The following is a 12,500-nucleotide window of genomic DNA, read 5'->3' as shown; positions in this document are numbered from 1 at the left end:
GATGGAAATAGATTTCGGATTCATAAACACGGCAGAAAAATGATAATGGTACGGAGAAGTCAAGGCTACGTTTCTGGTGGGATATTGTTGATGATTTAGTTATTCTTGTCATTTCTGGCTGAAGCCGTGGAACAAAGCTTATTGGAAGAAAGGAGTGGACTATAATGTGGTTAGTAGATGACCTCATTCTACATGCACGGACCGTGTTCAATAAATGTGAATGAAAATGGGGGAAAACAATACACTGATCGATCTGCAAGGACTTGTTTTGACAAGTTTTTTCTTATTAATGTCTTGACCACAAGGATGATAAAAGGTACAACGAGGAATCTCAATAAATATTACACGATCTAGTTTCGGTGAAAAACATCTTTAAATACAACGGCACAGCCGGGACTGCCAGGAATGCGCTGAACCAAGAAGCACACGTTAAAAAGGCGCTTTAATAGAGAAAAGTAGTGTTTTTTTCCAGGTGAATGCTTTGATTTAAAATACCTACTTATCTAATCTAATACATGTACAGATGAACAATGAGATAATAATAATCACAAGATACCAAGGCGTATTGACAACGAATAACTCAACTGACTGCACAGCATTAAATGAGACGTTATCACAGTGAATTCGCCAGGACGAAACCCCATGAAACTGCATGCAGGTCGCCAAAATGTTGTTGCCACGTGGGTGTTGACGCACAATATCCCTGGCTAAATTGTCAGCGAATACAGGAATTAATACGTGAAAGCAAAGAACTCGCGAATCTCATCTGTGCACGCGGTGACAGTGTGGACACGGCGTTCGGAATGAGTTCTAATTTGTGTGATAGAGCGATCACCTCGCACACACATGACTAGATCGGCGTGCATTTAATCACATCTCCGACCACTCGATGGCGGCTATTGGCTGAAACGCGTGTGTCATATTAAATTAATAATGACAGAAAATTCCCAGTAGCAGATAGGTTTGGATAGGTATATAGCGGGCGACACATCCACCGTGGACGCGCAGACGTCGACCAGGAAATCACCAGACGACACTTTTGGAACTGCGCGTTTTTTTAATCTCCGCTAATGAGGTATGAACACTCTCGGTTGTCTAATCGAATGGGTGTCGGAGCGCTGTTATTATGTTCATCGTACTTGTTGGGATATATTATAAAAAAGGACCAGCTGTTATTGAAAATCCCAGCTGGCTGATTGGACGTTTCGTGCGCTCCATGGTGTAACAGGTGTCGGTGTAGTAGTAGCGGCGTGCGGGCTTGCGAGCGTTCGCAGGTGACCATGCCTCAATACACGGATCTCATTTCGTAGGTTGTCTCGGGCCTGGAGCAGTGATGGACTAATGGATAGAACCACCACGCTGCTTTTACCTGCGTACGTCTTCTTTGTGCTTTATCTGACGACGTCCGTCAGAGGCAAGTCAACCCAGAGTTGTAAGTATTTAAAGCAGGTTTTTTTTTTTCAATTTTAATAACCCTATCTTTTGCAGATCGATATATTCACCGTCTCTAGTGGCGGAGTAACCAAGCCATTCGCTCTAAGGTTCGTAGGTAATGGATTGCGACTTTTGCTTTACGACTGCGATGGCGGAGTGGTCTAGCCACCCGCTCTAAGGCTCGTAGGTAATGGATTGCGACTTTTGTTCTACGACTGAGTTTAGGGGTCACTATACAGATTCGGTTTCGCTAACCACTAACCACTAACCATTTATTCCGACTCCTATTCTTAACAGACAGCCAGATAACTAAGGGGTTTATCCACAGGGGCGTAGCGTGACCTGGTCATGGGGGGGTTCGGATATGAACCAAGTGGACCCTTGTTCACACACACACACACATACACACACACACACACACACACACACACACACACACACATACACACACACAACGTATACATATATATATATATTACAATTATATATTTTAAAAAACCCAAAGAAACAATACAAACGAACAACAAACCACAGAAATTCCACTTACTAGATCGTAACTGGTTTATGGTTTAATTATCGATGAGAGTTCAAGACGCCTTGGATGACATTGTACAAACACGTTCACGACACGGTCAAGATCAATCTCCTTATCGTAATGAATGTGCAAGAGTGCCAATGCAGACAGGCGTTCTTGCCCCATCGTTGCCCTCGCATATGAATGTAAACGCCTTAATGAACTTGCACTTCGTTCGCACTCACAGGAGGTTGCTGGAATAGTACATGCGATCCTGAGAAGAGTTTTTATGTTAGGAAAATGGGTTCCATCACAATCCTTCAACGCAGCAGCTGGAGTAGAAGGTCTCCTCTCAGGTGACACATTTTCATATCGCATTTTCCAACGTTTCAATTCTAGGTCGGTCACCTCGGGTGATGGGAGATCCTCGTTGTACATACGTAGGATTTCGTCAATCGACATGTTGTTTTCACAAAGTATAGATGGTACTAGTCCTAGCAGTGAAATTGCAGTTTTAGCCAGTCCAGAAAACTTATTTAATTTTCACACACATGATCCAAGAAAGGAATTGCCAAGTTCAGTTTGTAGTGTTCCAGTACAGTACTACTTGCAGCATTATTGGCACGGTATATCTGTCTCCCACTGACCCTTGGCTTATTGGGCTCAACACCCACTTTTGCTGCCATTCTCTCTGCCTGTTTGAAAATTACAGATTCGAAATTACTGTCAACGTCATGGCGCTCTTTCTTGTAGATATCTTTAATATCGTTCACGGCATTATATGCATGAATAATATCCAGAGAGGAGCTTTGGAGCTGAACAGTAAGTCCAGAAAGATGTGAGAGATATTGGTAGACTGTGAGGAAAACTATATAAAGCCAAAACTTGTTATACCAGTGAGCAACTGCTGCGCATCACTGCGGGTCTGTGTTTTCCAATCCCAATACAATTCTGCAAAACCTTCATGTAGACCATTGTATTCTTCAAGATGCATCTTGTAGCCGATCACCTGTAGGGCATCAACAATAAAGAAATAGCACTGGTAAAAGTGTTGGTAGGCATTTTGGCACTCCGCCCATCGGGTCCGACAGAGATCAATTAAAGTTTTTCTCCTTGTTTGGTTCTCGACTTTAATCGCTGTAATCAACTCAAGAAGTTCATTTCTCTTTGGGCTATTTCGGAAAAAAAAGGCAACAGTTCTTAAGTTTGTCGATCATGTTACGCACTTCTGGTATGTTACAGGCGTGACTTATAACCAGATTTAAGCAATGGCCACTACAGTGCACATATGTTGCTAATGGAGCATGCTCTCGGATTTTAGCCTGGACGCCAACTCGACCAGATGACATGTTACTCGCCCCATCATATCCTTGACCACGCATATCTTTCAATGGTATACCAAGGTTTTCCAGTATGTGAATGATCTCATTGGCCAGATATTCACCCGTGGTGCGAATCACTTTTGAAAATTGTATGAACTCCTCCCTAATATTTTCATCTGAATCCACGAAGCGGACGCACAGAGCCAGCTGTTCAGTGTTATGAGATGTCACCTCATCCGCCATGATACTATAGAACTGTGCTGTCTTTATCTCTTGGACAAGGTCACCGAGAATTATGTGATTGCCTATAACATCGAGTAACTCATTTTGTGTTTGTGGTGACAAGTAAGTGACACATTTCATTTGTGGCTCCATTAAATGTTCATGTAAGGTTGAGCAATACCTAGCCAGTACCTTGATCAAGGAGAGAAAATTTCCCGGGTTTGTTTTCTCATCCTCCAAGTGTTCGTTCTTCCCACGTAATGCTATACCTTGCTTGCCACAATACACAATTGCTTCTGCAATGCATCGAAGTATTTCTCGGTTTTTTGTCAATGTTCTTTGACCTATTGTTTTCCATCAAAATTGGAATAGTGGCATTAGGATTTTCAATACTTTTGATGAACGTGTCTGCAATTTGCATTGCCTCTTGGTGGTACTCGTTGCTTTCGTGGCTTTTGCACTTTTCGGACTTCTTTTGCCAATTTATAAATGGCCGATTGACAAATTGCCCTTTCCCTTCTCGATTCATACAGAAAAGTGAACACATGATGCAAAAGGCACCATCGAGTTTTTGGCTATAAACTAACCATTGATATTCCTTCAACCAGCTGAGTTTAAAACTGCGGTTACAGCCACCAACATATATTATAGGAAATGTATATGTTTCGGACGGCTGGCTATGGTGTTTGATTAGTGTATATTTTTCTCCATCAGAGAGTCCTTCAATTGCTTTTTTAATATCTAGTACTGACATTGTTGCAGTAATGATATGTCCAATATCGTTAATTGTTGCAGTAGGTGTCTTGGTTTGGGATTCTTCTTTGTATCCTTCGCTAGCAGACCCTGATGGCGATTCTGATGGATTACTTTTTTCGTCAGGAGTCGGGCGTTCTTCTCGTGGTGCCTGTTGGGTTTGCCCTTCTCTTGGTCGTGGTCGTTTATTGTTAAAGAATTTATCCAGGGATTGACATCTCTTGGATGCATTTTCAGTTCCTGTTTTCTTTTCTCTGGCCTGCCCATCTCGAATGTTTGCTGCAAACAATTTAAAACCACACTAAGTTATACTTTCATTTATTCCATTGTATTGGATTGGAATAGAAAGTTGCATACGTAATTCAAAACGGAGTACAACGATCAAAGGTTCGAGTTGAACTACAGTATATATTATCAATAATGCGAGGCCTAACTAGGCAACAACACTAGCTCTACTGTTTTATTTAAAGTTACATTGTTAGCATGTTTCCTACAGTAAAATATGACCACAAAAATTATTTTAAAAAGCTCTTGTTTGTTCGCTAATAAAACCTATCGTGTAGGCCTACTCTAAAATGACAGTCGCCATGAGTACTGGACATTTTAAGCTTAAGGTAAGTTGTCAATGTCAAGTGTGTATGTGTGTGTGTGTGTGTGTGGACACGTATGCATGAGATAGAGGGAGATGGGGGAAAAGAGAGTGAGCAAGAGAGTACTAAACAGGTTTTCCCTAGATATCATTTTTACGAAACGAATGAAGTTCCCAAAGGTATCTAACCGAACGAAAGTGAGGTCAGATACTTTGGGAAGTTCATGAGTTTTCTAAAATTAATGATATCTAGTGAAACGAGTGCGGTATTTTATTTATTACCAACATGTTTATGAAGTAAAATGCACTGTGCTATCAGAGAAGCTGGCGTCGCTTACTAAAATTACATCAAATTATCGATACGAACCAATGAAAAAACGTATATCCGGTACGACACTGCCGATGTTTTATTTAATGACACACTAAACACATTTTATTTACGGTTATATGGCGTCGGACATATGGTCAAGGACCATAATTATGTTTACACATAGGCTACTCTTTCCGATTAGCAGCAAGGGCTCTTTTGTATGCACATCCCACAGACAGGATAACACATACCATGACCTTCGTTAACTAGTTGTGGAGCACTGTCTTTGGATAACATGGTTAGGCGATATGCGACTTTAATTTTGGCTTGCGTGTCACATATTCAAAATAGAGTGCTACATGTATGTTCCTTATCCTTTGAACAAAACAATTTATTAGGCCGGAAAACAACTGAAATAAGTATACTATATCTACTAGTCTAAGTGCATATTGATAGTTGGGGGAATATCTGTTGCAAGTAGGCCTACTTACGTTTGGAAATCACCTTCCTACACCACTGAGCAGATAAGATGTCTTTGGATAGTATGGTTGGGCGATAATGCGGCTTTAATTTTTGGCTTGCGCATCAAATATTGAAAACGAGTGTGTATGTTCCTTATCCTTTGAACAAAACAAAATTAGGCTGGAAAACAACTGAAATAAGTATACTGCCGCTACTAGTGCATATAGGTACATGTAGTTGGGCTGTGTCATTTGCAAGTACTTACGTTTGGAATTCGAAATCACCAGGCTTCTATGTCTTTGGATCATATTTTCGTCAACGTCTGACGTCATATCCTTGTTGATGACCATACATTTCGAAAGCTTAACATGAGCTCGGTGTACTACATTATTTTATAACAAAATAAAACTATGTAATAACAAGCGACGGGCACGCATGGACGCCTATATGAATATAGAGCCATATACAGCACTGTGTTAAACAAAATTTAATAATAATTAAAAAAAAAAAAAAAAAAAAAAAATAGTAATATTTTACTTCTGAAAGCGGACCATTTGCTTCAGCGGGGGGGTTCGTCCGAACCCCCCGAACCCCCCCAGCCTACGCCCATGATCCAGGACAGCGGGCGTGAACCTTAACTAGATATAAGCACGAAAAGCACGTTAAAATTAATGGAAATGAACATAAAGCGGGTCTTTCAAATAACTTAGTAAGCGTGTCAGCAACAGGTTTCATGGAACTTTAATGAATACAGAGAGATACGTGGCAAATCGTTTGAGATTTTCTTTTTCACATCTAACTTTGATTTTGGGTTTTTCTCGGACATCCATGACCAATCTATATTAGACTATGTCGCTTGAAACATTTTGTAATTTGATTTGACTTTTGAGTACGATTTAGATTTGAAGCACGGTTTTCGAAACGGGCATGACTCAGTTGAGTAATCAGTATTTGTATTATAAGTGTAATGCTGAGAGCGACCGGCCTCGGTGGCGTAGTGGTTAGGCCATCGGTCTACAGGCTGGTAGGTACTGGGTTCGGATCCCAGTCGAGGCATGGAATTTTTAATCCAGATACCGACTCCAAACCCTGAGTGAGTGCTCCGCAAAGCTCAGTGGGTAGGTGTAAACCTCTTGCACCGACCAGTGATCCATAACTGGTTCAACAAAGGCCATGGTTTGTGCTATCCTGCCTGTGGGAAGCGCAAATAAAAGATCCCTTACTGCTAATCGGAAAGAGTAGCCCATGTAGTGGCGACAGCGGGTTTCCTCTCAAAATCTGTGTGGTCCTAACCATATGTCTGACGCCATATAACCGTAAATAAAATGTGTTAATTGCGTCGTTAAATAAAATATTTCTTTCTTTCGTTAGTTTGTTTTTGTTATGGTTTAGTTTCGTTTCGTTTTGTTGTTTCGTTATTTTAAGTAGGGTTTTTGGTGTTGATGATTTTGAGAGGTTTTTTTTATTTATTAGTCCGGCAGAGAAATGCAATTTTTCTTGAAAGTCGAAGTTGAGGTATTATGGGTTTTTTATTGTTTATTTTGTTTAATATCCCTACCCCAAAATATTGTACAAGAATTTGTCCTCGCCTCACTATGGTCTATCATACTAATGTATTAAATACAGGCATAGGGCTATTTAAAAAAAAAAAAACCACCATGAGATTCTGCCAATCTCATTAAACTTAACTCTACTGGTCTACCAGTAGATCTAACAGCATTGCGTGGACTGCCATGTCCAGGTGACATTTCGGGAGTATACATATTCTAAAAATATTGGGCGAGACTATTTGTGCAATAGGCGAACTTGTTGGTCTATTTCAACAATAAAAAACAGGGGGAAAAGTGCAGTAATAAACTCTGGATTGTATACTAGTATAAACAGATTTTATGGCTATACCATCACGTTTTTTTTGTTTTCGTCTTGAAACGAATTTTATATAAAAATTTATATTGAAATTAGTTTCCGGCATACTTCGTAATTCACCCGAATCATTTCGAATACCCTCGGCATAATCCCGAATGTTTTCAAATTCTTTTCAAATCACTGGCATGATTTTCCAAGTACGGTTTTGATTGGTCGAATGAAAGGTCAACTGGACATGAGCTCCAACGGGGTGCTGTTAGATCCACATGTAATAGTGGCGCTAATTTTAATTAGATTGAGATTCTGCCCGCCCAGGTGATACCAGTTTCGGCTCCTGCCCACGGACTAATACGATCAGCTGTACCACGCATGTTTATACAGTTTGTGTTTCTATTATGCATTATGTTTACGTGAGATTGAAGCATGTAATACAATGCTGTGTTGATTCTATTTAACCAGGCAGTGATTTCTCGTCTGATAACCTTTACCATGATGCCAGTCACATTCAATATGCATGACTGTTACGTTCTGCTGGTGCTGTCATCTAAAGGTGCATGGTTGTATATCTTGCGGATAAACAGTTACAAAGGATTGCCGCTATTCCAGTTCAGTAACTGAATAAATATTGAGTAAAATATGTATATAATTGACATTCTATAGAGTGCTTGGGTTATTTCCACATTTCGATTGTGGCACACGTTTTAAAAACTTAATCGATTACACGGCGGTTTGGTGATTCAATTAAACTGCTTTCAATTTTAGTTGTTTCATTACTTCCCAATGAGACAGCGAAGAAAAGATCACACGGAAACATAGAATAGCATGAAACATGAAACGAGTAACTGTAATAATTGCTATATGATCAGAACACGCAACAAAAGAATGAAACGCACATAGCAGAACCATCACTAATACATAACCGCTGTATCTAATACGTCATACAGCAGGGCCAATAGAATATCCCTATTATACAGGGGCCGGTTGTTCAAGCGTTGCGTTAGCTTAATCAGTGCTTAAAGGCATATTGTCACATACCATTAACCTATTAAATGGCCTAACAAAGTAATACAAAATATTTGATTTGTCCCTAAAGGTACTTTATTCAACCATCTACGTAAGCACCATACCCCACTTATTAATGATATTTTGTAAAAATAATTGAATTATGGCAATGGTCCATAATTCAAAAACTAATATTGCCAAAGGGGTTGACATGGATTTCACTCCATCATGGTTCAGTTAAGGAAATAAAATAGCCTGATTTGATTTCCAAAAATTAATGTAATTTTCATTTATTATTATTGTTTTGAGATATAAGGTTCTTAAGGTAGTACTAAACCAAATAACTTCCGGCTGGGTAAAAGTTCGAGGTGCACCCAACTTTTGATAGAGAAGTGAACACCACAAGTACTGCGATTGGTTATAAATGTGAGTGTGTTGGTTGTAAAAAAAAAAGTTTCATCTGGGCTAAAAATGTATGCAATTTTATTTCATCTAGTACCACTGTGTCAAGTAGCCTTGTGCTTGGAACATGTATGGGGTACCTGTAAAAAAAAGTACTCAAATTTTGTGCGGAACTAGGGTAGTCATAGACGCTACCTGTTATCTCAGAAATGAGCAGCTTGACACCCACATTTTTGTGATTATTCACTTTAAGGGTGAGGGGTGGTAGCATTTATATCCGTGGTGTTTATGTCGATTGATACGTTGCAGGTAGGAGTTTTAGCCACATGTGTTACTATTGTCGTCTATGGGATTTGATTTGATAGTATACACCCTTAAATCCGTGACAGTATGCCTTTAACAGATGTTTTCAAAACCAAAGATTGAATGAGTACAAATAACAATTTAAGACATAATGTTGACACTTGATTTAGAACAACTTGAAAGGTATCCACACGTAATCAAATCTAAAGTTTATTTACTCTTTGTGCAAAGATAATTTAAAACAAATTTAGACTAACCCAGGGTTAATAATTTAACCTATGTTTTTAACAACCAGGCTCATGAGGTTTACGTCCGGTATATTTGGCAGTTGTACTATAAATGTGCAACTTTTAGAAAGTGCCATTACAAAATGTAATGGTTATGCTCTATTAGATAGTAAAATTTCACATTAGTGCTATTACAAAATATAATGATTATGCTCCATTTAAAACGTAAATCCCGCATTAGTGCTTTTACAACTCGCACGCACACACGCACAGTTTTGTATTATTTGGTCTTAAAAACATCCTGAGGCTGGCTTTGTCAAAATATTATTTTAAAAGCCCATAACCTGATTAATTCATTATTCCTTTTTACAAATGCCATCGTCACCATTCTAGTGAAAGTTGATGAACAAAACTATTATTAAATGAGTGTTTTTGCATTGGCTTGACAATGACCTAGTCCCCAGGCAGTTGTGCTGGCCTCCAACCGGCTGTATCAGTCCTCGACGTTGTCTCAGGACAGGGAGCGGGATGTAGCTCAAGCAGTAGCGTGTCCGCCTGTGAAGCGGTCGGTCATCGGATCGATCCATCTCAGTAAAGTAAAGTTTGTTTTATTTAACGACGCCACTAGAGCACATTGATTTTTTTTATCTTATCATCGGCTATTGGACGTCAAACATATGGTCATTTTGACACTGTTTTGAAGAGGAAACCCGCTGTCGCCAAATAGGCTACTCTTTTTTCGACAGGCAGCAAGGGATCTTTTATTTGCGCTTCCCACAGGCAGGATAGCACAAACCATGGCCTTTGTTGAACCAGTTTACACCTACCCATTGAGCCTTGGGGAGCACTCACTCAGGGTTTGGAGTCGGTATCTGGATTAAAAATCCCATGCCTCGACTGGGATCCGAACCCAGTACCTACCAGCCTGTAGACCGAAGGCCTGCCACGACGCCACCGAGGCCGGTATCCTTCTCAGTAGACCCATTTGCAGTTTGGGCTATTTTCCGTTCCAACCAATGGTAAACAACTGATTCATCAAAGGTCGTGGTATATGCTGTCCTGTCTGTGGGAAAATGCATATAAAAGACCCATTTCTGCTTATCGAAAAGAGTAGCTTATGTGGCGGAAGCGGGTTTCCTCTAAAGAAATATGTCAGAATGACCATATGTTTGACGTCCAATAGCCGATGATAAGATAAAAATCAATGTGCTCTAGTGGCGTCGTTAAATAAAACAAACTTTACTCTCTTTTTTTTTGTCTCAGGACAATACAGCCAGCCCCGGGCCAATAAAACTGTTCTCGGACCTATAACTAGACCAATATGAAAAACACCCATTCAGTAAGTTACTAGTTTTATTATAATCTATTTAGAGACTGCCAGTCTAGTAGTTCACAATGAATGTCCAAAGAGTTATTTGAGCTAGGGGTGGGAGGGGGGAGTAACATTTAAGGCACAGAGAATGAAATTTAGGATTTTATTACTTTATTTAAAGGGACAGACCCTAGTTTTTAAACACTACGACATATTTTTCACTATCAAAGCCGTTTCAATAATTTAAATTAGGAGTACTTACATTTTTTTATTTTTTTTTAGAATATTCATTTACGTAAACCTGAAGTGGTTCTGATCATCCAGGTTTTGGTAATAACCCAAAATGTATTTTTCATAATTCTAAAAAAGCACGTTCGTCTGAGAAGTAACGATTATGGAGACAGGCTCTTGTCTATTTTTAGACGATATTTTCAGTTTTAAACATCACAAACTTCAGCTTTTCTGTTTTATGACATTATCCAAATGTTTTGCAAGTGTGTACATTAACTAAACTTACTGTCCATTTTCACAGGCTAAAAAACTAGGGTCTGCTCCTTTAATACATTGCATAAAATAAGGAATGGTTCTTTGCACTAATATTAAACTAAAACAGAAAGGGGTTACCGGGGGCATCTCCCCAACCCCTCTCGCCCCCTCCCCCTGAATACAACTAAGCTCTCACGATCATGTTCCTTTACATATACTGTAGATTATCTAATATTTCGCACATGCCATACCTTACAACTGGCAGCTATGTTATCTGGGGAATGGAAGGTGATGTTTTATGTGCCACGTTCACGTGGCTTTGGCCATTTACACATTAAGTAATTGAAATGATCCCCGCTGTGTTTGCGTGTGCTGCACTTTATTTAGCTAATGGATTCTCGGAAGTATTCCATATATATATATATACTCTGACTGCACTCGCAATATACGGAGCACAGATGACTTTCTAGCGTTATGGCAACACATTAACTCACAAAGCTTCGTCTTTTTGGAGTTGGTAATTAAAATGAACAAAAAATTATACAAGAACACAATTCGTATTAATGACAAAAATAGTTTGTGAATTTGGAGAACAAAACACAATGATACATCACACAATTAGCACTACATCTGCTGCTATTACTACTTCTCTTAGTATTACCAATACTGTGGCTACTACTACTTCTCTTAGTATTACCAATACTGGTGCTACTACTACTTCTCTTAGTATTACCAATACTGGTGCTACTACTACTTCTCTTAGTATTACCAATACTGTGGCTACTACTACTTCTCTTAGTATTACCAATACTGGTGCTACTACTACTTCTCTTAGTATTACCAATACTGGTGCTACTACTACTTCTCTTAGTATTACCAATACTGGTGCTACTACTACTTCTCTTAGTACTACTGCTGGTACTACTTCTCTTAGTATTACCAATACTGGTGCTACTACTACTTCTCTTAGTATTACCAATACTGTGGCTACTACTACTTCTCTTAGTATTACCAATACTGTGGCTACTACTACTTCTCTTAGTATTACCAATACTGGTGCTACTACTACTTCTCTTAGTATTACCAATACTGGTGCTACTCTTAGTATTACCAATACTGGTGCTACTACTACTTCTCTTAGTATTACCAATACTGGTGCTACTACTACTTCTCTTAGTATTACCAATACTGTGGCTACTACTACTTCTCTTAGTATTACCAATACTGGGCTACTACTACTTCTCTTAGTATTACCAATACTGTGGCTACTACTACTTCTCTTAGTATTACCAATAC

At 39.2% G+C, this 12,500-nt stretch overlaps 1 protein-coding gene across 1 annotated transcript in view; it reads left to right on the top strand.

Annotated features, from left to right (window-relative positions):
• The first annotated feature begins 1,032 nt into the window (after positions 1-1,032).
• The window catches only part of LOC121389000, a 51,003-nt gene continuing 39,535 nt past the window's right edge, over positions 1,033-12,500 (top strand). The window contains exon 1 of the mRNA XM_041520588.1: positions 1,033-1,432. Coding sequence (XP_041376522.1) covers positions 1,342-1,432 — 91 coding nt within the window. The 5' untranslated portion in view covers positions 1,033-1,341. The remainder of the gene's footprint in view (positions 1,433-12,500) is intronic.

The sequence above is a fragment of the Gigantopelta aegis genome, chromosome 14 (genome assembly GCF_016097555.1).
Source record: "Gigantopelta aegis isolate Gae_Host chromosome 14, Gae_host_genome, whole genome shotgun sequence".
Taxonomy (NCBI): Eukaryota; Metazoa; Mollusca; class Gastropoda; order Neomphalida; family Peltospiridae; genus Gigantopelta; species Gigantopelta aegis.
Note: the sequence above shows the minus strand (reverse complement) of the source record. Positions and strands in the feature narration are given on the sequence as shown.